Consider the following 26487-nt stretch of genomic DNA (forward strand, 5'->3'; position numbering starts at 1 on the left):
AAAAAATCACAAATTTATATGAAGTTACCTAATACATAAGATAAATACTAGAGTAACATATTAAGTAGCTCACCTCAACTCAATTATCACTTAAGTAGGATTCGAACCTACGACCAATCGGTTAACAGCCGACCGCTCTACCACTGAGCTACTGAGGAACAACGGACTTAATGTTGGAAGCCTAATACCTTCTCGAGACTATCGAACCTGAAATCCACTTTCCATCGCTCTTTTTAGGTTGGCATAATATAGAAAGAGAGTGCCAAGAAACAACACATACCTATCACTTTTGGAAGCCCTTTAGAAAGAAAGACATAATATAATAATGAATTAATTAATATTAATTAATAAATAAAAAAAAAGAAGAGGCTATCGTTTATATTTGCTTCTCCAAGTAACTATAAACAATAATTGCACTTCCACCATACTAGATAATTTTGTATAATCGGGTATTATTGATCCTTATTTCATTATCAAGAAAGATGATTGGGACAGCCCAATGCACAAAGCATCACGTGTTCACGCGGAAAAGGATTACATATAAGCAATCTACATTAATGCAAGATGGTTGTAATAGCTTTTATGTCATCGTTGCTCAGCAATGAATAATTTCTTTGTCATGAATTAGTTTACAACTATTGTATACTGTTCTGTCAACTTAATTTTATACTTCTCATAATTTGCATCGAGAAACAAAAGAAAATTTTGTATTTAAAAGAAAACAATCTATTAGAAAGAGTTCAAGTGACTAGGCTTGTGCACTCATTTGAATGTAATACTCTATGCAGTAGCTTCACTGATGAATGTGGTTATAGATGTCAAGATCAAGAAATCAAGCTAAGTTTTTTTTTTCAAGTCCGAAATTTTCAGTCAAATGTAGTATTGCTAAAATAATGTATATAATATATGAAACTGACTCGCATTACATGTAAGGTTAATACTTAAGTTACAATATTACAACATGTCCGTTTATACATGGGATGCTGACAATTCAATCCTTTCATAATCAACAATTAAAGAGGCTAATCTCTGTTGTTTGGACCAGCAAGTATCTTCGCGTTTAAAAGTGAGTTCTTGACCAGTGGGACAAACAATTTTTTTTTTTAAAAAAAAAAAAAAAAAGGAAAACAGTCATTTCCCCTCGGTCATCATTCTATGATTGTTAATGAGAAGCTTGTTAGTTTCCCTATATAATTTACTTTCACTTAATGAATGAAACACCTCGAAAACCTGTTTCATTCTGTTATATCCATGGCAACATTGGTGGTGCTAACATCAGTATCATCCTGCTGATCCACCATATTTATATCAGTGTCTCCATTTGGTATACTGCAGTGTTTTATCTCCCCTGAAGGAATAACATTGCGGAGCATATTGCTTTCTGTTATGCTTGGAGCTCTTAAATTGCTAGTACTCACTGGACTGGGTTTTCCACCTTCAGGTTTCCAATCTTCTTGAAGTTCTCTCCTTTCAAAAATAGAAGGATTCTGATGTTTCGAAGAAAGAACTCGATTCATCTCTTGAAAAAAGCCCTCCAGTGGGAGGAGGTTCTTTCTCATCTCCAAACTAGCTGGCTGACCTGCTACATATGTATTAAATGAATCTTGGCCATTTTCAGAAAGTACCTTGCACATCTGCAAAACAAATAAAAAGGCATAAAATATCTATGAAACCCTTGCTACAAAAATATGTTCTATTGACTTACTCTCGCAAATACGCATCAAATTATGCACGAGTTGAAGTCCTAAAATATGTTCGGCAGCAGAATACTCACCTTGTTGTAAAGCTGAGCAACACTCAAACGGTCCGCTTCACCATCACAAGCAACTTCAGAGATTCCCTGTGGAGCTGCATTCAGAATACATAATGGGATGCTAGTCAGTACCTTTACTACTACACACAGTAGAGAAGCTTCAAACACCGACTGGCTATACTTACAAATTGCAATAAGTTTTGGGAAATTATCATTCGTTCCAGTATCAGCTGCATCAACACTCCGACTTGGTTCGTCTACCGTCTTGGTTTCACACTCTATCTCTTTCCCAGGCAATTCACGCGGCTTTCCATAACCCTGAAGAAAGCGCATGGATCTAAATAAACCACATGAAATCCCCAAAATGATCAAATCAACCAATGGAGCTGCAAACCCAAGCTCTTAAAACATAAAACACATAGGAACAGAATGAGAAACAACAATCAGAAGACATGAAAATGAGCAAGTCAAATCAGAACAAAGGGCAAAAGCTGTCCCCAACGAGAAAACAAAGACTAAGTAACATATGACATTCTATCAGTGTAAGCTCACTAAGAAAGTCCACAGACTGTAACTTCTGAACACGACAAAGGTTCTTTCTCGAGAGAACAACAATTTCCCCAAGCTCTATTAATCATAGAGAAACCTCGCCTTCTATACAGTTCAAAACACCACAAGGTTACACAATCAATGGTCAATAACTAGCATGAACATGAAGTTCCATACAAGGCTAACCTGCTAACATGGCATGACAACAGAAATACACCTAGAGACTACAGGACCCCACTCAAACCAGGCTCATAGTTCTATGGCTCTTAAGGAGCGTAACACTAGATCTGCAATTCTCAGCTTTTCTTCTGAGATGACGTGACACCAGGAGGAGGAAAAAAGAGAAAGAAGAAGAGAAGAAGTCGGGTTCTCTATTACCCTCTTTGGAAACACATTCATGCCCGATGGACTCCCAAATATAATCTAATGAACTCCAACATCACATATTTTTGAACATTTAAAGATGACTTACAACAACTTCCCTCTGATACTCAGCATTAATTGCATTCTCGAGAAGCATCACCCGTTTCCTTATAAATTCAACTTGTCTTCTCTGCATTTCTCTAAAATGATATAACAAAGAAGAATCTTGGTGAAGTTGTGTTCTGTTTGAAGGATCGCTTGTGCCATGTGAGACTTCATGGGTACTCCCATCAGCATCCTTCACCTGATTCCCAACCGTTCCAGCATTAGCTGTATTTACACCATTTGGTGCTTGATAGATTCCTGGAGCAGAAACTTGTGAAACCCCTGAAGCGGGAAGCGCTTGAGAAGCTCCAGGAGCAGGAGGAACTTGTGGCTGAGAAGTTCCAGGCACGGGTAAACTTATAGAAGGAAGATTCAGCTCTTTACAGACAACTTCTTGGATTCTCAACTCTTTGTCATCAATAATAGCTTGCCATCTTCCATAACCATGCCTAAAAAACATAGAGCCAAGATTAAAAACCTCCAGAAGTAAGCAATTTGTGCACAGTAATAGAACTAATATTTGGGCTACTGCCCTGGAAATTTCAAGGAAAGGCACAATGAAAAACTGCCGCCACACTGCTTACACAAACAACTTGCACTTCAAGGAAAAAGGTTCAGGGTAATGGTTGATATACTGATAACACACAACAACGGCATATGAACTAGACGAACAAACAACGAACATGGCAACATAAGATTCCAGTCATAAAGAGAGACATTGTAGCAATCTCTTATTGTTTTGGCAACTTTCCACGTGGAGTATAAGTAGATTACAGGAAATTCTTTTCACTTAGAGCGGCCAGTATTAGGATCATGTTAATTGATTACCGATACTGCACCTAGCCTTGTCCTCATTAGAGTTCTTCCTGGGAAATTCTAGGTAAAGTTTGCTTGACAAGGAAGCTTGAACAACCAACCATATTGGAATTAGTGATAACTGTGTTTGAAATAGTTGAAAACATGTGAAAATCCAAACATAATATTTGAAAAGGCATCAAACCAATATGCTATGGTACTTCCTCTGTCCTAAATTCAGCACCAAACATTAATTTTCTGCGCGCCTCAAATGTCCAGTTTCTTAGGAACAAAAAATTCAACTCTCGTGATCCAAAACTGATGGTGGATCGAGGGTATCGCACATACTCACTTACTTTTATACAGCCAATAAGTTTGAGAAGGGTAATTTAGTTGAGGAAAAAAAGTGTCACAAGTTTCTTTTTGTTGACATTATAAATGACAAAGACAGATTGTCATAGTAAAAACTAAAAACTTAAAGTCACATAAATTTGGGAAACAGGCCCCAGTCTTCTAGTGACTCGTGGAAATGGGAGTTGAGGAGTGATGGATTGTTCACAGTCAAGTCCTTGTACCAGAGGTTGTTGGTGAGGGAGGAGGCTCTTTTCCCACACTCATCGATCTGGATTCCTAGGGCACCTACGAAGGTGTGCTTTTTTGCATGGTTGGCAGCGAGGGGAGCGATTTTTACAGTTGACAACCTGAGGAGGAGAGGTATCACACACATTAGCTGGTGATATATGTGCAAATGCACGGGGGAAGAAGTTGATCATTTTTTGTTGCATTGTTCTGTGTCATCGGGCTTGTGGAGGGTAATCCTGAATTTTTTTGGTGTTCAATGGGTGATGCCAAGCACCGTTAGACACATAATACATAGTTGGGCCGGCTTTCGTAGGAGAAAAAGACAAAAGGCTTGGAAGTTTGCTCCGTTAGCACTCATGTGGTTCATTTGCGGGGAAAGAAATAGGAGAGCGTTTGAGGGGATTGAAAATAATTTTGCACATTTAAGGAATAGTCTTTTATCTTTGATTTCTTTTTGGTGCACCCATGTAGCCCCTACTTGCATAGAAGATTGGGTGTCTTTTGTCATGTTTTGATGTAGTTTCTCTACCTTTTGGTATATCTCTTGTATACGGGAGTTTTCCCTTTTATTAATACCATTTACCTTATAAAAAATAAATAAATTTGGGAAATACAAGACATTGACAACCTTTTCTCTTGGTAAAGAATATTATTCCTTGATGGATAAGAAAAGTAACACTTCAATTTAGGATAAAATAAAATAAAATGACGACAAAATAGTTTACAGTGCAAAAGGAGATAGAAACCATATTTTCACCCTTTTGGACATTTTTCTCTTTTTAGTTCCAAAAAATCAAAGGAGTAAAGTATGACTTCAAATGTTCACTCAGTAGGTATCAATTAGTAATACATATTTTACATCTTAAAATTTTCATTTAAGTCAAATATCAACATTCAACTTAGATTGGAAGTAGTAGTAGTAGTAGTAGTAGTAGTAGTATTCTACAATTAATTAGAATTTAGTGCAAATATTAGCATGTAGAGAAAGGGGTCAGGTAGTTGGGATAGATGAACGGAGGTCAATTAAGATGTATAAACTCAATCGAGGAGAGATCCATCATCTACTACAAGTTCTCAGCTTTTCATGTCAATCTGGAATTACATCTCCTGTTTATGGGTTCATGGTCAACCACTACCTGCAAAAGGGTGACTAACCCATGTGCTTGCTTTTCTTTCTAAAGGACAACTGCACATCTAAATGGTGCATCAATTTCTTACTCATTACGTAAATCAGAGAAAAAAAAGATATGAAAAAAAGACTACATACTTTAGTACTGCTCGTAGTAGCAACAAATCATGCTCTTCCTTCCAAACTCGTCCGCCTTTTAATGCAGGAAACCAAGATACAATGTCCTTGGCAAAAAGAGGACCATTTGTCTCTTCCGAGGAAGCCTTCACCTGAAACAACAGAAATTATTGGTGAAATTTTAATGACTAGCCTACATTTAGAACTGTGGCTTATGGAAGTATACTTTTGTCATTGACGAGGGTATCAGAGATCACTGGAAAAAGTTAGTAGTAGCAAAACTATATATGAAATCCATGCATAAACTGCATATATAACTAGTTTACCAATACAAGACATTATGGGTATACTTCATTACTATACAAGTGGTACCACTTTCTTGTTGCAAACAGTTTGCCTTTACCTATTAAAAAACTTCTCTCAAATGCATGCCGCATCTTAAAATTTACCGCAAAAATAAGCCCGTAATCCACATTAATATAGTCCTATCATAGAACAAATGAAGCACCAGGAAAGTAGGGACAGTTTGCAAAGTTAGACTGCAATAAAAGTTGTTCACAGCTGAAACAGCATCTACCAACAGCCACCAACCTTGAATTCCAGCAAGTTATCTGATTTAAAATTTTACCTTGTCCCTTATAAGAAGCAAAACTGCAATCCGCAGAAGCACATCTTGTATTCTTAGTCCTTCTTTTGGAACCCCATCTGCAATCGAAATGTTTTTACCCAATTGGTGAGCAGAAAGAGGGAGAGAGAAACTAAAGCAGTAAAGCAGATAAATAAGAGCTTCACAAAGCAAGACGTTAAGAATAAGTCTTTCACCTGTAAATGTTGGTGATTCGGTGATATCTTCAGCTATGTGAGACAAAAACAGATTTCCATAACTGTACGACAGATGTTAGTTTCAATGAATTGTTCTCCATTCCACATAAATCAAGTGCAGCTACTAAATCAATCTAAAGTGGGGGGAAATACAACAGTAAGAATTTGTCAAATAATACCATATGATCAACCACAATATATGAGAAGTCGTCAGCTGCAACTAACAGAGAATCAAATTTAAGTTCATTTGGCACCAATATCTTGCAATAACAGAAATAGCATCGCTGTGCACAACACCTTGGTGATTCAGTAGGCACGGTCAATACAAGAGGAGACCAGGAAGATCAGTGAAGAGCCACTTTTATGAAAGTCCTGAGATCTCCTCTTTCATTTTATAAATTTTTGCAATCATGATTACGAGGCATGTGATGTATTCTCTAAAAACCCTTTTAGCAGAGACATAGCTACGGAAACAATTTAGTTAACACATTAACGGCAGTCCATTTCTTTTATCAGGATGCCAGCAGCCAATGATAGAGAATTGAAGAATATACAATATCAAAGTTGATATCTCTACGTACTCTCTTATTTCTTCATAAGTTTTCTGCTTAAGTCGTGGTGTGAATTCTGCCCAGTCATAGTCACCAACTCCAAATCTGTAAAGATGATATAGTATTTCAATACATTCATGTTTTTGAGTGCACAACAGAGAAATAACAAAGAACTGAAAGGAAGATAGCAAGATGAGACCTCACCTCATTAAAATTTTGACAAATGCAGCCCTTTGGCTTTGATTAAATCCCAGTACTCTAAATGATTTTCCTTCTCCTTCCATCAAAGGAAGTGTTACTGAAGAGTCCACTGCAAGAATAAAGAACTTTTACTTAGATACTATCAAGTATCCTAATTGGGATATTTTTAATAAGTCGAGTTGAATTGTGAAATGAGATCAAGTGTTCATATTTCACCGCGGGATCTCTTCCTGTAAGGCCTTCTCACAACTGGCGCTCCAGGTAAAGCTGTCTCACCATCACTCAGATCAGCTTCATAGTTATCATCCTCACCGTCAGATGTCACCTCTTCCAGGCCAGCGAGATCATCGTCTTCAACAGACACCATCTGGGAGGAGAACGAAAAGTGTCATGACAAAAGGTAAGTATCAACTATCAACTTCTGCGAATTGACCACAAAAAGTAAATACTAAACATATAAATTACAGAAGGCAAACTCGAGAGAATAACTAGATTAACGTGGTCAAATAAAGTAGAGATTAATGCTCTGCCAACTCATTCAATAGAAGAAAATTTGAATAAATTTGAAAATGTAATGGACTCTTGTGAATGGCATGCCACACCTGTTTACGACTTCTCTTTCCCTTGCCCATACCATTTAATTCTTCAACTTTATGAATTTCATATCTATCTCGTAACAATTCTTCCCAGTAGGTTGCTCTCTCAGAATTGTTTACTGTTGCTTTGTTCTCCAAGGGAGGAGTTGAGGTATCTTCTTCTGGTGTTGCTTCTGCTTCTTCTATATACTCAAAATTAGCTACCTGAAACATTGAGCAGCTTTAGCTTGTCCAAGATCAGGGAACCAAATACAAAGCTCGAATGCAACCAGGGAAAAGAAAAAGCTCCAATGGGAAAAAAAAAGTTTAGGAGGACGATACTTTCACAACTAAACTAATATATTGATAGTAAGAACATAAAAGTTGTCTTCACATATGACTTTACTTTCTACTAATTCAGAGCTAATAGCTTCAAAACAACTTCAAATATACAAGGCCTGCAGATTTCCTTATTCTTGCAGAGAAAGGTTTTCTTTCCATAAGGTTATTCTTGCTGGAAAATCTTAGAGAAAACCAGTCGAAGTGTTTCTTGTTTAGGAGGTACTTAATAATCATGGGTAATGCCAAGAACCAAGCATATCAAGATGACCAGGAATACCTTTACACCTGAGAACACTTCTAGTATGAAGCTCTGGATTTTAAGTACCGAAATATCAAGCTCACATTTTCTTGGTGTTATCGTTAAATCAACTATTTATGAAGGTCATTCACTAATTTATTACAGCGGAAACAAAATAAAAGTGTATTCAAGGTGCAACAAGGTAGAGACGCATGGCAATATGGTTATTGATAAAAGATCCTCCTATTCCACATCATCCACTTCTATTTTATTCACAGAGTTCCTCCTCTTATTAGCATTAGCTATCTCGTAGAAAATTTCCGTATACCATCTTTTCCTTCAACCCTTATCGTTAAATCACATTAAATTAGCCTTTTACAATTTCATTTTGATGAAGTAAAGAAATTTCATTAAGGTAATATTTTGTAAATTAGCGTTTTACAAAATTAATAAATTACGACTGTTTTCGAGCACGCTTTAGACTTTAATTATTCCTTTTGCTCTACTTTCATCTCTAAGTATAACAATCGATTGATTTATTACCAAGGTAACATGTATTATTCGTAATGAATATATATATAAGGTATTTATTATATCCAATGTTAAAGTGAGCAACTAACACCTTGCAACTGCAACTGGCAACGCTATGAGTAGAAAGGGACATAAGTGCATTCACTCAAGACATGAGCAATCATACTACAGTAGAAGTGCCTCCTTCTATATAAGACATTAGCTCTTCAAACTTTACATAAGAGATTTTTATTCAACTTATACTGGTATAGCACTTCAGGGGAACTAAACAAATGTATTCTGTTCCTCCTCTTTTATGTCAAGTGCAAGTATAACCTAATATTTTAACAGATTCAATTCAAGCACTGGGAAGGCCATCAAACAATCAGCTTATAATTAAGCATTTCAGAGGAGCTAAATGTGCGCTTCATATTCCTCTTTTTTCACGTCAAGTGCAAGTACAACCTAATATCTAACAGATTCACTTAGCACCGAGGAGGACGCTATACGATCCCTAAGAGCCAGTATAAGAAGCCTAAATTTCATTGATAGAGAAGTGATATCATTGTTAAGAAGTTGAAGCTTGGCAAGAGCTTAAACCTTGGGAGAAGTTGGATTTAGGAGACATGAATGTGATTGTAAAACCCGGTGCTTCTTAAGCTTAAGAGCTCCATCTATCCCCAAGAAAATAAAAACATGAGAGAGAGAGAGAGAGACTTTAAGGAGCTCATAGGAAACAAGGAAGCTAATATGACCAAAAGGCAAGAATCTTAACTTTGATTCAGTCAGGGTATCAATCCTGATGTTTGTCTATACCTTTTGAATGATTTAGAGCGCACAGGAAAATATCAATTATACACTGAAAATTCAATGAAATAAGCAAAGGATAGATTGTAAGATCAAAATATTATTGCAATGCATCTACATAGGACTCAACATGATTACAAAAGTTAGTTTTTTTTTATAACCAAGAAATCCTCGAGAGTCAATGGCGCACGGTTTGAAACTCGGTGGATAATAAGCCCGGCCTTGTACCATTCTCCACTTAAAAATCAGGCTTTTGTATGAGGCAAGGTTCGAACTTGTGACAAGCGCCTAGCCCACACTCACAAGTTGCCTCTTTACTAGACCAAATCTCTGGGGGCTATAAATGTCAATATTATTACCAAGAGATAACAAAATTTTGTAGGTCCTTGTAGCTCAAAAGAAAAGAATCATGTTTAACCATTTTCTGGATGTCACTGTTCACCTAAATTAACTGAAGAAATCAGCTCATGATGCTAGTTGACTATGCCAATTTGGGCTTGCATGGCATTTAACGTTGGCATGTGAGCAGCTTGGACATAGTAAAGCTGACAGGATAAGTTGATAGAGGAGGAAGAGCCTTTAACCTACGGTGCAGAGGGACAAAGTATGCCTAAATAATGGAAGTTTATTGCAATAATCCCCTTCCAGGCAGAAAAAATAAGTACAAGGCGGTGCTGGAAAAGAGAACAGAAGGATATGAATGTGTTACCACAAGCTTCAAAACACCAGATGCTGGAAAGTTATAAACATGGGAAAGGTAAACTTTTTTAGACAGAACCGAACAGTATTAAATGCATTCTAAGTAGTGCTTGCATAAAGAGATTGTAGTTATGTAGGATGACTCTTGAACCTATGGAAATGGAACAGTGTGATATCGGAGTCAGATATAAGGTCCGGCATATAGAGGACATGACCTATACCCAACAGATTGGCAAGGGACCATGCATGACCAAAACGTGAGCTTTTGACACTGAAGGACACATGGTATAATTCAGCTAACTCCTTACCATAGAGATGTTGGGGGAAGATAGGTAAAATTCATTATCACTGCAAAATCACTTTCAATCATAAAAGTGTTATAGAGGAGATATAAACCTTAAAGGCCTTCAAAAATGAATCCTCTTCTTCATCGTCCAATACAGCATCCTCATCTCCAAATTGCTCGCGATTGAGCAATCTGAGAAAAGAAAGTAGAAAATCTTTCATTCACGTGATATAAACCAATACCAACTCTAAACGAGAACTAAAGAAAAAAGAGAGAAACTGCACCTGACCTAAAGAAAACTCACCTATCTATTGCAGCATCATCGTAATGAATTTGCCGCAATTTTCCAGCCTCATCATTCTCATCAGCAAATAACTCTTTTGAGCCATACCTTATAATATCATCCAGTTCTTCCTGCATTAAGATCGTATAAGCCACCTACCACTTTAGCATCATACATCTAAATGGCAGTTCTTTTGCAACAGCCAATAATGATGAGAGTCCACAGAATGTTTTGAATGTTGATCAATGTAAGACCAACGTGTAATAACCCATACTTTAAGAGTAAATTCTTAAGTTATTTTCTTAATTATACTTTAGAAATTTTAACGGATTACATATCGAAGCGGATATTATTATATCTATGTAATATATATGTGCATATGTAATTAATCTTTGGAATATTAATTACATAGATAAAGTATGAAGCAGAGAAATAATTATTTAGTGAATTAATTTTATACTACATACTACTAGTTGTCACCGAAGGATTATTTAATAGTAAAATAAATGGGCCAAGACTATATCTTTTTACTTTGAGATGTCCTCGCGTGAGGTTGCATGGAAAGGGGGCTACTGGTACATTAGGGTTTAGATATATAAGGTATTGATACCAACTCTTAAATGCGAATTCGAACAAATACTCCTGACGGCTACAATCAAGAATGGAGTGAGGTTAATTGTTTGGAGTTGCTACAGTGGTTTAAAAAAAAAAGATTATAAAAGAATGGTAAATCATCACAGGATCGGATAAGGAGATTGGCAGCGATTCTTTTTGGAGAAAACGAAATTGATTTGTAGTGTTCTTTGCGTTTACGCACAAGGTATTATAACTCCTACATTGTTATTTTCATACTTTTGGACATGGATATTAATATATATGAATTATATACTGAATAATAAGCTGTAATGCAATATTGGGATGTGGTTTTACTTTAAAACATATGGTTTAAGGCGTAGATTATTGAGATTTAGCTTTAAGCTTGAGATATAAGAAAAACTATGAAATGAACGACAATTATAATTGATATTGTAATCAATATTTTGCATAGATTAAGACCATTGGAGACTGTTTGGTTGGTGCTCTAGACGTTGCAAGGTTGGAAAACATGTGGTTAATGAGGTAAGTGAGACTTTAAACTTTGATACTTGCTTTTCTAAAACCCGTTTTGAAAGTGTGTTTTCTCTGCCTGGTCCATGTGTTGGGACAAGCGTGCGCTTGGCAGAGTCGGTGGTCTTAGACAAGCCGCAAATATATTATTTTATGAAAAAAAAAAATTATTTTATAAGTTGTTTGATAGTGTGATTCGGTTGTGCGCCATGATGTTGAGTTTGATACGGCTGTGCGCCATGATGTTGAGTTTGATACGGCTGTGCGCCATGATGTTGAGTTTGATACGGTTGTGCGCCATGATGTTGGGGCATTGTGTATGCCTTTGTACATCACCCGAGCATTGTGTATGCTCTGTTACATATTTGAGGCATTGTGGTGCTGTTGTGGACTCGTAATTGTGTTGGTAAATTTCTTTCACTGCAATTATGATAAGTCCTTAGTGGGTATCCTTGTTGGTTAATTCTTAATAACTCTGTTGATACACATATATTGAGTTATTGTATAATTATCATATTTACTATATTATTCGTGTTGCAGTGTGTTTGTATTTTCTAACACTTGTTCTAGAGGTATTTAAAGTGACGGGTCGAGGATCTTACTAGGTTATATTTACGTATAACTCACTCCTTAACTGCATCTCTATGCAGATACCGTTGCGGGAGATAGAGCTAGTGGCTAATGAGTTTGTTCAAGTGGATCTTATTGCTGAGGTGAGCCACCGCATTGTTCGTGGAGACTTTTGTTTCAGATTTACCTAGTTCGTGTTACTTATTTTTTTTTTCTTTGGGGTTTGCAAACCCGTCAATAAACCTCATATTACTCTATTAGATACTCCATGGTCTTAGTGTGGGATTTGGGCTAGAGTTTTATTAATTGAGTTATTGTTGGTTTTTCTATCAATTGACTAGGGTATTGGCGATAATCGTTTCCTCTTTAATTATTAATAATACTATTAGGTCTGTATTTTTTTCCCCAGTATTTGTGTAAATGGTTAAACGTTAAAGAAAGGGGTTCGCCTGGCAGGTGGTGTTAGCTGGGTGTCAGTCACGTCTAGGGGGTAGTTTGGGATGTGACAGATAAGCACTACTTTGAAGCTACTAAAAATAGGCACACATAAACTATATATAACAACTCAATCGATTGTTCCTTCAATAATTATGATTAGGTGTTGAAATCAGCCATTAGACTCAGAAGTACATCAACTAAGGACACTTATACTTTTCAATACAGCACAGTTGCACTGACCAAACATCACTAATTCCGCCTGGCCATCTATCTAACCAACCAAAGGAAATTAGTAGGAGACCATGTACTAGGTAATATCTTGGTCTCTGTAACAGAGAGAGGAGGGACACAATCACAAGCATATATATCAAGAAATACACAATATTTTGTTCAAAAGCACAAAAGAATTATATTAAAGCAAGATTCGATAGGACGATTTACTGATTGAGAGACACAAAAGAATAAAAATTCTTTTTGGGAATTCCTTACAGTGAGATCTACATGATCACTTTTACAAAGCTAACAAGTCCCTCTATAAGAATTTGGAAGTCCCAAAGTTTCATTTACTTACTTTCACCTTATGAGTTTTCCCTCACAATGGAAGTTAAATCACTTCGGTTCAAAATCAACAATTACTATTATCTGACATTGTTATTGGTGCATCAAAGATTAAAGCAGTACTATGATAGAGAAATAGCAGTGTGAGTTCAACGAAATTCAAGATTTTTAAGTTGCACGGATCTAAAGTCTCCATTCAACAAGAGTATACAAAATTGTAGCTAAGTGATTTCGTTGAACTCACGCTGCTATTTCTCTATCATGGTACTGCTTTAACCCTTGATGCACCTACAACAATGTCAGCTTTTTTTTCTTCTTTCCCATACCAGTAGTATTAGTGCATATTCTCGTATGGTCTTATTCTTAGATTTCTATTACTACTTGTTGTTTATTTCGCTTCGGCCATCTTAGTATCTAACTGTTGTTACTGTTTCTTTTTCATGGCTTCTACACTACCGTATTTTTTTTCATTACTGTTGTGCTCATGCTTTCCTTGGGCGAGGGTCTATTGGAACAGTCTCTCTACCTCCACAAGCTAGGGGTAAGATCTCCGTACACAATACCTTCACCAGACCCACATACACTGGTATGTTGTTATTGTCTAAGCCTTGATGGGCGAAGTTACCTAGTACATATGCTCGTGGGATGTAGCAAGTACATATTATCTGGTCGGATAGTCAAGGTGCGCCAAGCTGGCGTAGACGCCACCATTATATGATGCACACAAAATTGTAGTGTCTTCAACGACTTGTACACACTCAATGCAAGAATAATTTAATTGTCTAATGCATAACATTTCATCCTCTATTGAACACCCAGTATCCTCAGAACAATGTTGTCGCCTTGCGTCGACCAAACAAGACAGTATAGTACAAAGGAACTTAAGGGATCACAATAGTTAATTCGGAAAGATGACAATTATTGAAGACTAATATAAATAATCAAAAGTGTCCCTATTAGACAACTTAAACTTTTAAACGAGACAATTCATATAATTCAACATGCTTTAAGAGCATGCATAAGCCCTAAATTTTGAATCGCACTGCTAATTAAAAAAATTGCAAGTACTTTCTCCCCGTAAAAATACATTTTATAAATCTTAGACAAAGAAGTAACTGAAATTCAACATAGTATAAGAACAAGAACAGGTCCTAGGTTTGAGTCTCACCTTCCCCCATCTCAAAACATTTCCATGTGCTAGTGATGCATTGAAAGCCTAAACAAGTATTAAAAGTTTTCCCATCTCTACCAGTTTAATTTTTTGGATCAGATGGTTCACACTTCACAGAATGCAACTAGAATAAAAAATGACCTCAGAGTTATGGATATCTAACCATTAACATTAAAAATGACCTTAGAATTTAGGATATATGTAAAATCGAGCAGTACATCACATTTAGTCTTAACTCAAAGATTGTGAATAAGTTACCTGGTTGATATTTTGTGCTTTAAGCCTTCCAACAACTAGATGTTCCAAAATCATTTTCTTCTTAGTCATTTGCATCATTCTTTCCTCAATGGTTCCTCTTGTTATGAGTCGAAAGATCATTACCTGCAAAATCAAAAATGAAAAACACCTATTAAAACCTCATATCCAGGCCAAGAAAACACTGTCAACATAACTATCTCTTCTTTTGCCATGATGTCAAGGCTAATGGATATCAAATTTTTTTGGGGGCCAAGTACACTAGAACGAAAGAAATTGTAACCTTATTTGTTTGTCCAAGCCGATGAGCTCTAGCCATTGCTTGTAGGTCAGCATGGGGATTCCAATCACTGAGAGATAGACACTAAAGAGATAAGCAAGAGGAACCACATGCACATACAAGAACAACAACAACAACTAAGTCTCAGTCCCAAACAAGTTGAGGTCCGCTATACAAATCCTACTGACCATGTTACTCCATATAAACTCATCTCTGGCCATTATTATTTATAAGAAAAAAAAGGGGGGGGGGGGGGGGGGCAAGGCATGCAGCGTTCACCCAAAGTCCAAGGAAAAGGAAGGGACGCACCCCAAGGGGCGTGATGTAGACAGCCTACCCTAATGCAAGCATTAGTGGCTGCTTCCACGGTTCGAACCCGTGACCTATAGGCCACACGGAGACAACTTTAACGTTGCTCCAAAGCTCCCCTTCAATATTATACAAAATAATAATAAGAAGAAGAAAAATAGAAAGTACTAGAAATTCTTTACAATTTTTACTGACCTAGAGAGATTCCTTTCATGGTCGTCGGAGAAAAAAGGAATTCAAAATAAACATATAAATGCCATAAAGGATATGTATGAAGGAGTTGTCACTAGCATCTAACAAAAAATGCTTTCGGTCAAGGAGGCAAACTTTTTATGCTTTTTGAAGAGCAAATTAGGGTATTGACTCAAAAAATGTGGATATGAATATTTTGACCTATTAGGATTTGACGGAAGTCTTTACAAGATTGTGGCCATGGTAATTGATTAGTGGCATACTTTCATTCAAGGATCAAATTCTTGATGCTTTGGGATAGCAAACTAGAGTATTGATCCAAGAATTACAGTAATCTCCCAGAGTGCTAAGCAAGTTGAGACGGCACCCATTTGTATGGAGAGAGAGAGAGAGAGAGAGAGAGAAAGAGCATTCTGGAATATTATATTACCTATCATATATAATTACTGTGTCAGCAGTTGCAAGATTAATTCCTAAACCCCCAGCCCTAGTGGAAAGCAGAAAACAGAATCTTGAAGAATTCTTTGCATTAAATCTGTCAATTCGGATTTGTCTTTCTGCACCGGGAACTTTTCCATCAATCCGCTCATATTGCCATTTCTGCAAACATTTACAGGTAAGTGCATCAAATTTTCCGATAATAAAGATGAGCATGAGACCAGGTTTTAAAATAATATAAAAAACTAGTACCTTTACCTTATAGTTACAGTAGTCTTCTAGCAAGTTGAGCATATGCTGAAATTGTGAATATATAAGAACTCTGTGACCTTGGTCTTTAAGCTTAACCATCATCTTGTCCAGAAGTTGTAATTTGCCAGAAGATTCCAACAGCTGCCTGCCCAATCAAATCGATCCACAGTGCAGAGAAACCATAAGTTGATAGAAAGAGCTCAATAATGTACATTTTCTACTAAAAAGAAGCTCCGGTGGTACACCCTTCTTGCAGGCAAGATCATCAACGATCTCAGTAGGCAACATTATTACTAAGGCAATACATAACACTCCAGCTTCTAAAAGAAGGATTTTTGCACTTTAGGACCCAATTATTATATGAAACTCCTATGACCACCTATATTTAGCAGATTAAAACAATAGCTTTCGTCCAAATTAAATGGTATCATCAAAAAGAAAATAGAAGAATCTCACTATTCCTTTTAGGGAAATTTGGCACGCTGACGTGGAGACATCAAAAAAAAGTTGAAAAAGGAACGAAACACTACTTTCTTAACAAGAATAGACTGCTCTGACACAAACAGGAAAGCGAGAAGAGAACCCCATCTCATTTAACCTATTGCACCCCGTCCAACAATAGTGTCCCTACTCAGAGCAGCCACAACTATCACCTTCCCCTAGCCCTTGTCATCCTCTCACAACCGCCACCCCCTTATCACTTTGCCCATACAATTTTTTTCCCTTCCCATTGGCTTGGTCACAACCCTCACTACCACATCTCTTCGTCCCACAATATGCTGCTCTTCTACCTGCTCAAGCTGCTGACATTCGTCTGTTTTTCAATATTGGAAAGCCTAGAAACCACCCTCCTTTCCCTGTTCCTACCCGTTCACAGGAAACAACACCCCCGCCCCAATTGAACCCCACATTCCCTTCATAAATGACATATCTCCGACTCCAGCCCCAACACAGATGATTCCCCCTAACCTTCTGCCTGTTATATTCCTTTGTTAAAAGATAAAAATAGATAGAGTTTGAAAAGAGTTCCAACTTACCTTATAAGTTATAACACCTTTTCTAGATTTTCATTAACTGTCCATTAAGTGCCATTTTGAAAAATTATAGGCCGGACCTATGACCAGAATAATGGAGGCCGGTTACAGTTTAGCAAAATCAGAAGTGCCACAAAATTCCTTTAGAAAACTACAACAACAAACTTGATCTTCTGCACAGAAGAGATTAATACAGTGGATTATAAGATAAGATATATACTTGGTAAACTCATTATTATCCTCTGGTTCAACGCCTTCTAACATAAATGGATGACAGCAGAGCTTCCGCAGTTCCATAACCACATTTATGAGGGAAATCTGATAGACAAGTATAAACCAAGGTCAGGATTCCTGTTATAAAGCAAGAAGGATATATCAAACAGAAGAAGCTGGGCGCACCTGAGCACCTCCCTTGCGAGTCAGTATCTGGAAGTTACGTGTCAGAATTGCTTTGTAATATTCTTTCTGCTTGCTACTCAATTCCACACGTAAAATGAGCTCCTTTTTTGGAGGTAGCTCCTTCATGACATCTTTCTTGACCCCTGCAGCCGACAAAACACACATACACCCATTGCTCAAGCACATTCCATAAAAACGAACAAAGATGATGTATCTTGAAGCACTGTCCCATCCCATGACACTTTTCTGAACTTAACTATCAGCCCACTCTGGAACTGTAAGTACTTGTACATTGAGCTAATCTCTAACTTTTCAGAAAGGCTGCAAAATCTACAGAAGCTTAATCCACTTGTCCCTATGCAGCATTATACTCTATACCAATGAGTTTTTCAGGAGTAAGCATGCATGTGGGGCTCCATGAGAATAGCAGACTACAGTCATCTAATGATGTTGTGGCGGATTTGAGAGGAGGCTAGTGACAGGCAACATAGAATTTCCAATGACAAATGATGGTAACGAGCACTTGGCATCTAATTCTTAGTTGTTGGACCCACTACAATTTGGAAGTTCTTACACCACCCAGTTATTATAAAGAATGACAATTTAGGATTTAATATGCAAAGATTTGTGAGTAGTATGTTGGAACACCCTGATAATACATACTTTCACAAATCAATGTAAACTATAAACAACTAATGTACATCCATGACAAATCATGAAAACAGTTTGAGATTTATACTTCTGAGCAGATGGGGTGCCAGCATTTTATGAAGTCTTGAAATCTGTTCTTCTTGACTAATATCCTCAAATTCCTGTTGGAATTCCTCCAAGCTTCCAAACTGCAATCAAGTTCCATATAGATATCACATCACAATAAACCAACAAGCAAATTGGTTAGATACAAGCTGATTCTAGAAACCTGTCAGGGCACTAACCTTTCCAGCATCAAGGAAGTGCATAAGCATAAAAAGTTCATCCAGATTGTTCTGAAAGACAGCAAGAAATAAGGTGAGTGTCATAACTAACTCGATACAAGTTAGTTTTGCATTTCAAACATTAGGAGTAGATAATAGATGAGGGCAATGAGATGACAATGATACTCATAATAACAGTTATTATTAATATTATAATTGAAGGGGAACCTTGGAGTAATGTTAAAGTTGTCTCCGTGTGACCTATAGGTCACGGGTTCAAGCAGTGGAAGCAACCACTAATGCTTGCATTAGGGTAGGTTGTCTACGTCACACCCCTTGGGTGCGGCCCTTCCCCGGACCTTGCGGAATGAGGGATGCTTTGTGCACCGGGCTGCCCTTTTTTCTTTACTAATATTATAATGACTAGTTCTACCACTAGTATATTGTTTCTATTTTTATTATTTTTTATTTTTTTTATTATTATTATTACTACTACTATCATTGGCATTATTATCATTATTATTACTATTATTCTAATCATCGCCATTGTTGTTATAGCTGTTGTAATTCTATAAACATGAGAAGTGCTGGAAATGAGTTACATGCCCAGATGCATGACAAAATTCTATGGATTGTTCCAAATATCAGATATCACCGAGAGGATGATGACTGACAAAATTCTCTTTGGAGAGAAGCAAAAGACACAATAATCCTCCATCGGCACCACCAACAACAAGCTGGTAACAAGCTATGATTGAGCAAATGCCTGTTTTACACTCTAGTGATACTCGGGAGATTGTTCATCTACCTCCGGATAAATCAATTGTTCGATGGGTATGCATGATGAAGATTGGCCCTAATGACAGATTGGTCGGCTAAAGGCATGATCGATTGCCAACGTTTATACACATATTTTTCGACTCAATTACGGTGATACATTTTCTCCCATGGCTAAATTACTTTAGTCTGTCTCTTTCCATCTATGGTTTTCGTTCTTCATTGGCGTCTTTACCAGTTGGACATTAAAATGCATTTGTTCGTGGGAATTTAGAAGTTGAAGTATATATGGAGCAACCACCAGGTTTTGTTTGCTTAAGAAGTCTCTGGTAATATGGTGTCCAGGCTACGACAATCACTCTCTGGCCTGAAGCAGCCCCAGGAACATGGTTTGACAAATTCAGCAACGTTATTCAGGAATTTGGCATGACTTGCAGTGAAGTGCTTCATTCTGTGTCTATCGACACTCTGCTCCTGATCAGTGCATGTGGTGGTTTATGCTAATGATAAAGTCATTAAGGTAATGAGAAGGAGGGAATTACCAAAGTGAAGCACCATCTTTTACAACACGTTAGGACCATGGACCTTTAATTTGTTGAGGTACTACTTAAAGTACTCAGGTTTGAGGCTGTCCATTTTAATTCAAAAAGAAGTATTGAGGTTGTTCTATCCAGATCAGGTTGTTATTTAACAGAGGAAGTATCCCGAGATATTCTTAAAGAGACAAGAATGACAGCTTGTACTTGATAATTCCATGAATCCGAATGTTAAGCTTCTACCTGGTAGTTATGGGAGGTTGGTTGGCAAGTTAAGTTATCTCACTGTGACACTGACTTGACATTATCTCGCTGTGACACTAACTTGACCTGACATTGCTTTCATAGTGAGTCCTGTTAGTCAGTCCCGATATTTTTCTCCTTGTGATAGTCATTGGAATGTGTGATTCGTATCTTTTGATAATAAAATTTGCTCCAGGGAAAGGACTACTTTATGAAGATCTAGGACATGGCAGATTGGACAGTGTCACCCTCGGACAAACGATCAACCTATAGATACTTTGTTCTAGTTGGGGGAAATTTAGTATCTTTGAAAAGCAAGAAAAAAATGTAGTTGCAAAATCAAGTGGAGAAACAGAATATCGGGCTATAACACTGGAAACCCGTGAACTCATATGAATCAAGCAACTATTAAAGGTTTAAAACTTGGAGAGATTAGTCAAATGAAACTTGTGTGTGATAATCAGGTTGCGCTTCACATAGCATCAGACCCAGTGTTTCAAAGGATCAAGTACATTGACGAACTTATTTCCCAGCTTGCCCTTCACCAATGGTGTTCCTTCTACAAAAATGTTAGGAATATGAACATAGCAGTAGAATTACATTTCAGAGAAAGTTTGCGTTGTTTGGTTAATGCAATATAAGACTTCAAATAGTATGAATAACAGGATATCTAAGAGAGAAAAAAAAGACAAACACCTATATAGATTGCAAACTACGAACAAACCTGAAGAGGAGTTCCAGTCAAAAGAGTACGATGTCTACTAGAGTACTGCTTCAATGAAGAAAACAACTTCGAATCCTTGTTTTTGAGACGGTGACCTTCATCAACAATCTAAATACAAATGTCAGCAACCTTGGAGGCAAAGCAAACAATGCACTCCCACTGTCTGACCAGATATAAACAGAAAACAACACACTTGAGAATTAAAGTAATTACCATGCACTCCCACTTTATCGGCTTTAGAGAGGCAGAGTCCAAGTTGATCATTTCATATGATGTCAGGAGGACATCAAATTTTGTTAGTTCTTTCTTACTTTCACCAACTGTCTGACCAGATTTCTTTTTCTTGTGCTTGAGAGAATTTTTAGGAAAGAAAAATTCATATTCCCTAATAACAGCACGAGCTTGTGCAGAACCAACGTACATAACCTACAGTATCACTTCTCTTTAGAAGAACTATATCAAATATTCATGATACGGAAGTCGAAAGAAATCCCAACTTACCACATTCATTTGAGGAGCCCAAGTGGCGAACTCCCGCTCCCAATTTCTCAATGTTGAAAGAGGAGCAACTACTAAATGAGGAGAGATATCCTCCTCAAAAAGAGAGGCTAGGAAAGCAATACTCTGTATTGTTTTGCCTGCAAGCCTTACAAAGCATCAGAAAAGAACAAAGCCACAGTGTAATAGAAAAAACTATATCAAAAAAGCTGAATTGAAACAGTAATTCACCTAGAAGTCACATCGAAGTAATCATATAAGAAAAGGATACAAAAGGACTAGAACAGTGGAAGAACAGAATAAACTCACCAAGCCCCATCTCATCTGCAAGTATCACATGTGTTTGTTTAGACCAAGCAAAACGTAGGAAATTAAGCCCTTCCAGCTGATACGGATGCAGCGAGCCTTTATTTCAACCATGAATGAAGATTAATAGGACTCTTTTAGATGAATAGAATGGCATTTAATGAAGGAAAATCGAGGATACCTCCAGAAAGAAATTCGGGACTGCTTTCATACTGTTGAAATTCTCTGGGTTTTGGTTTTGATTCAGTGCTCTCGGTTGGCCCACTTTTTTGTTTACTGGAAGAAACTTTGTCATATCGAGACTGAACTCTATGATATCTTTCAATTTCTAGCTGAAAAGAAGAAATGTCCGATTCAAATTCCCAGTAGCACTCATCATAAGGAAGCTCCTTCCACTTTACAAGATACTCTTTCTCTTCACCTTCTCCCCTGTAAGTACAATAGCATAGTTACTCGGTGCAATTAACCTGAAACTTACACTAAATTCTAAATAATACACCAAAGGCCACATGCACATGAACTATTTAAGAAAAATAAAACTAAAGAAAATAGGTGCTATAACAGCCTCTGCAAAAAAATTATATATTGATTATTTGATCTTTCTGCAGCACAAAAGGGGGAGGGGAATTTTTTTGATGAAAAGGTAGGGATTTTATTAATGAGTACCATTGAGGTACAAAAAGAGAAAGAAGAAAGAGTAAGGTTCAAAAGAGGGGAAAAAATTGTCTTTGCACAAAAATAAACCGCGAGCATCAAATGTACTATCTTTCCCAGAGAAACTTTCTAAAAGAAACCCTGTATGGATATGTTGTAAGGTCAGAAAATCTTCACATAGGTGAACATCGTCACTCCATGTCTGTTTATGAGAACTGATTCTAGCACATTTGGCCACTTAGTAACTTATATTTCATCAACATTCCACTAGCACCAACATCCTTAATGCAATGATTGAAGTAGTCTCTACATAAGAGCTATCTAAAACCTTCTAAGAATTTACAACAAATACAAGTACCTATGTTGGTGGGAGGTACCAGGTACTCAATGGAATAGCCGAGGTGTGCAAGCTAACCCAGACACCACCGTCATCAAAAAGAGCATATAAATTAACCATTGAAAGAAAAAAATTCAGACTGATCTAGCTCAATTGAAATCTACTATGCTACTCTTTAAACAAGACCTGCAAGCAAGAATTCGGTCAACTGTAGTCCACTCTGATCGAATAGCAACATAGTCCTCTTCAGAGTTAGTCACTGATGACATTTGACGATGGAAATTATTCACTTTAGTCTTTAAACGTGGATGCAGCTTGTAAGCTTTCAGAAACTCTTTTTCAGGCACCCTGCAACAGTGATAGGAGAATATAACTTCAACAACATCAATACGCATTGTTTCAAAAGGTTTAGGAGACGAAACCAAAATGGGGACAAGAAAAATTGGTAACAAGGAGCAACAAAAATCTATTAGCCAGATAAATTACAAAATCTAGCACTAGTATGGGAAAAGGTCAATTGGCTAAATTTTTTATTAAAAATAAAGGAAAACAAGACTCCTATGAAGCAAAGCACTATTGAAGGTACTAAAAGAAGCTCCCATATGATAGTAAATTGTCACCAGTGCGGATAGAATAGAGAGCAAATAAAGAAGTAGCAGAGAAAGGATTGCTACAAAGAGATACCATATGCAGTGAAGATAGGACAATCCTTTCCACTTAACAAGATACTGTTTAACAAATACTTGCTTCGACCCTGTCTTGGAAGCATCACTATCATCAGCAACAGTTGGGCGCATTTCACAATCCAATATCTTGTCAATATCATTTAGGGGGCTCACCTACAAATACATGGTATATCATAGTGAAAAAGAAAGATTCTGATAGTACGGATGGACTTTCAAACTTTACGGAGGAAGGGAACATACACATTCAGGACACCTCCAGCTGCTAGGAAGAGGAGCTTTTAGTGGTGGAAGTAAACACTTAGGATGGTAAGCATAATTACACGATTCACAGTACAAAAGATCGCCCTCTCCTCCACAAGCTTGACAGGATTCATCTTTCTATAATAGAAGTTCACTTTCATCATTTTCTCCAATGTAAGTAAAATTAATAAAGATCAGTAACGTGCAACAAAAAAGGGGGATGCAAAGAATCTAAATTAGACCAGGATACAAGTATGTACAGCAAAGAAATAGCATAGAAAAGCAATAATCAAGAGCAATTTACCGCGTCAGGACGGATAGTTTTCTCAAATATTTCCTGGCTAGGCTGAGACTTCTTATCAACTTCATCATCAGAGTCATCAAATAAGCTGTAAATGGGTCTTCGATCTGTTCGCACGCGAAGCCTCTCCACTAGGCTCGACATTTTCTGCAATTAAACTAAGAATTAAACAAGGCACGCAAGTTAAATACGAAAGCACCCCCAAAAAAATCACAAAATCAGTTGAACCCAAATTAAAACCAGAAACGTTTAGTCCGAATTTAGTTTTTCAGCTGAAACGGAGATAATTGCACAACTTTTTGGCTCCAATTTATACTAAGTAGGAACTAAACTGTAAATAACTTAAAATCCTGGATCAGCCACTTGGAATTCAATATCAAGTAATATTCAGATAAATTTAGGTGAAATGAGACGAGGAATAGGGTTAAGGCAGAATCTTTTGGTGTTGAGCTGAATCACCTGCTATGTGTTTGTGAATGTGCCCAGGAGAAGCAATGCTGCTGAGAGTGAGCGAAAAGGACAGTTGGAGTACTCAGATTTGCTGAATTTATCGTTGTAGGAACGACAGAGATAGGAACTAGTTCATCTGAGGTTGTACCAGACAACTACCGACTTGTTCCCACAACGACAGAGGGTGTCCCCGTCTTTGTTCTTTTCTTCCCTTTTTTTTCTTGGGATATAATTTCACAAAGCCTACCCTTAAGTTTCAGCTTATGATACATGTTTTCCTATAGTTCCGAATATTGCACAATTTCCCTTTCAGCAAAAAGTATTTTTTTTTTTTTTTTTGTGTAACACAGAGATTATTGCTTCTTATTTCGAAGAAGTAAAAGGGGACTTAATGAAGAACTTTGAGGTAGAGGTATCAGATGATATCTCAATGGCACCCGTAGATAATACAACAGATGATGAAATTTGTATTGTAGGAGAAGCCCAAGGAAGCCAAGAAAAAGAAGTAAATCTCGATAATATTGAAGAATACTTACACACATTCAAAGAAAGTTTAGAAGAATCTTCTACAACGAAAAAAGACAAGGAAAAAACAATCATGAAATGACTCAGAGGACTCGGCAACAATAAAACAAAGACCCCGGTTTAATAATGTGACTAGAGAGTCCCTCATCAATAATTGAAGGAATCAACTTTATAAAAGTTGTTTGTCTAATTTTTGGCCATTATAAAGTTGTAGGCTGGAGTTTTCCTTTTTTTATCGGCCATAATTTTAAAAGAAAAAAGGTTTGTCGGCCATTTTACTATTAGAGTTTGTTTTCTTGGAGGATCCATTATAAAAGGATCATTTATCAAACCAAAAGGCATAACATTTCATTCAAATTGGCCTATTAGAACATTAAAGCAGTCTTATACTTATATATTTGTATCTGCCAATTTCAGAACAAATTTTGAAAATATAATAGCATCATGTAGTCTATTTAACAAAAAAAGTTTTATTAGGATCGTATATGTAATCCATTTTAGGACTTTATTTAGATGCTTATAATTAATAACTAATATTGGAACACCACGTTCCGGCGCGGCATGTTTATTAGCATAAAGGTTCTAACGGGCCAAATTGAATGGAATGTTATGCCTTTTGGTTTGAAAAATGCCCCTTCTCAATTTCAAAAAATTATGAATGATATTTTCATATGCTACATTGATTTTATAATAGTGCATATTGATGATACTCTTGTATTTTCTAAAAACTTAGAAATACATTTTAGACATCTAGATCTTTTTAAAAAATTGTTATACAAAACGGTTTAGTAATTTCTAAACCTAAGATGTCTCTCTTCCAAACTAAAATAAGATTTTTAGGTCATAATATTGAGAAAGGGAAAATAATTCCTATCCAAAGAAGTATTGAATTTGCTTTTAAATTTTCCGATGTTATAACTGATAAAACCCAGCTTCGGGGATTTTTAGGAAGCTTAAACTATATTTCTCCTTTTATAAAGAATTTGACCAAGGATACTTCTATTCTATATGATAGATTAAGGAAGAATCCAAAAGCATGGACGGATGATCATAGTTAGTCCGTTAGAGTTAATAAACAGAAGGTTAATAACCTTCCTTTTATCACACTTGCTGATCCAACTTGGGCAAAAGTTGTGGAAACTGATACCTCATATATTGGGGATGGAGGAATATTAATACAATATTCCCTCATATAAACAAGAATATCTTGTTCAATTCTATTAGGAAAAATAGAATAATTCCCAAAAGAATTTTGCTAGTAGCAAAGGAAATCCTTACTATAGTAAAATGTGTGTTGAAGTTCCAATCTCATTTATATAATCAGAAGTTTCTAATGAAAATTGATTGCCAAGAAGCAAAGTTTATCTTTAATAAAGATCGTAAGTATGATGTTTCTAAACAGATATTTGCAAGATGGCAAGCTTTATTAGCTCCATTTGATTTTGAAATAATATACAAAAAGAGATCTGATAATAGTCTCCCTGATTTTAATTTCTTACTAGAGATTTCCTCAGCTCATAATTTTTTGAATTATACATGACGTGAGGCTGAATTTTAGAATCTCTTGAGAGAGGGGACGAGGAAGG

General features: G+C 36.7%; 1 protein-coding gene across 3 annotated transcripts; it reads right to left on the reverse strand.

Annotated features, from left to right (window-relative positions):
• Positions 1 to 929: 929 nt before the first annotated feature.
• Positions 930 to 24599, reverse strand: LOC107808298 (CHD3-type chromatin-remodeling factor PICKLE). Of its 3 annotated transcripts, none has more exons than XR_012693953.1 (31): positions 24386 to 24568; positions 23930 to 24084; positions 23626 to 23763; positions 23384 to 23538; positions 22886 to 23047; positions 21890 to 22137; positions 21712 to 21807; positions 21406 to 21542; positions 21118 to 21330; positions 20905 to 21012; positions 18646 to 18696; positions 18450 to 18549; positions 17711 to 17853; positions 17532 to 17629; positions 16284 to 16422; positions 16018 to 16187; positions 15090 to 15156; positions 14810 to 14932; positions 10729 to 10838; positions 10535 to 10616; positions 7570 to 7767; positions 7184 to 7334; positions 6971 to 7076; positions 6797 to 6871; positions 6216 to 6277; positions 6022 to 6098; positions 5415 to 5545; positions 2775 to 3219; positions 1939 to 2090; positions 1775 to 1848; positions 930 to 1634 (listed from the first exon to the last, which is right to left on the reverse strand). XR_012693953.1 is itself a non-coding variant. In XM_075219198.1 (31 exons), exons 2-31 carry the CDS (start codon positions 24068 to 24070, stop codon positions 1236 to 1238), a joined length of 4332 nt encoding a protein of 1443 aa, XP_075075299.1. In that variant the 5' UTR covers positions 24071 to 24073; positions 24386 to 24599; the 3' UTR covers positions 930 to 1235. The 3 variants fall into 3 exon arrangements, 2 of the variants coding, with proteins under 2 accessions (XP_075075299.1, XP_075075298.1); XM_075219198.1 differs by having other exon boundaries at positions 1939 to 2071; positions 23930 to 24073; positions 24386 to 24599; XM_075219197.1 differs by having other exon boundaries at positions 1939 to 2071.
• Positions 24600 to 26487: the final 1888 nt, after the last annotated feature.

Source organism: Nicotiana tabacum, chromosome 8 (genome assembly GCF_000715075.1).
Source record: "Nicotiana tabacum cultivar K326 chromosome 8, ASM71507v2, whole genome shotgun sequence".
Taxonomy (NCBI): Eukaryota; Viridiplantae; Streptophyta; class Magnoliopsida; order Solanales; family Solanaceae; genus Nicotiana; species Nicotiana tabacum.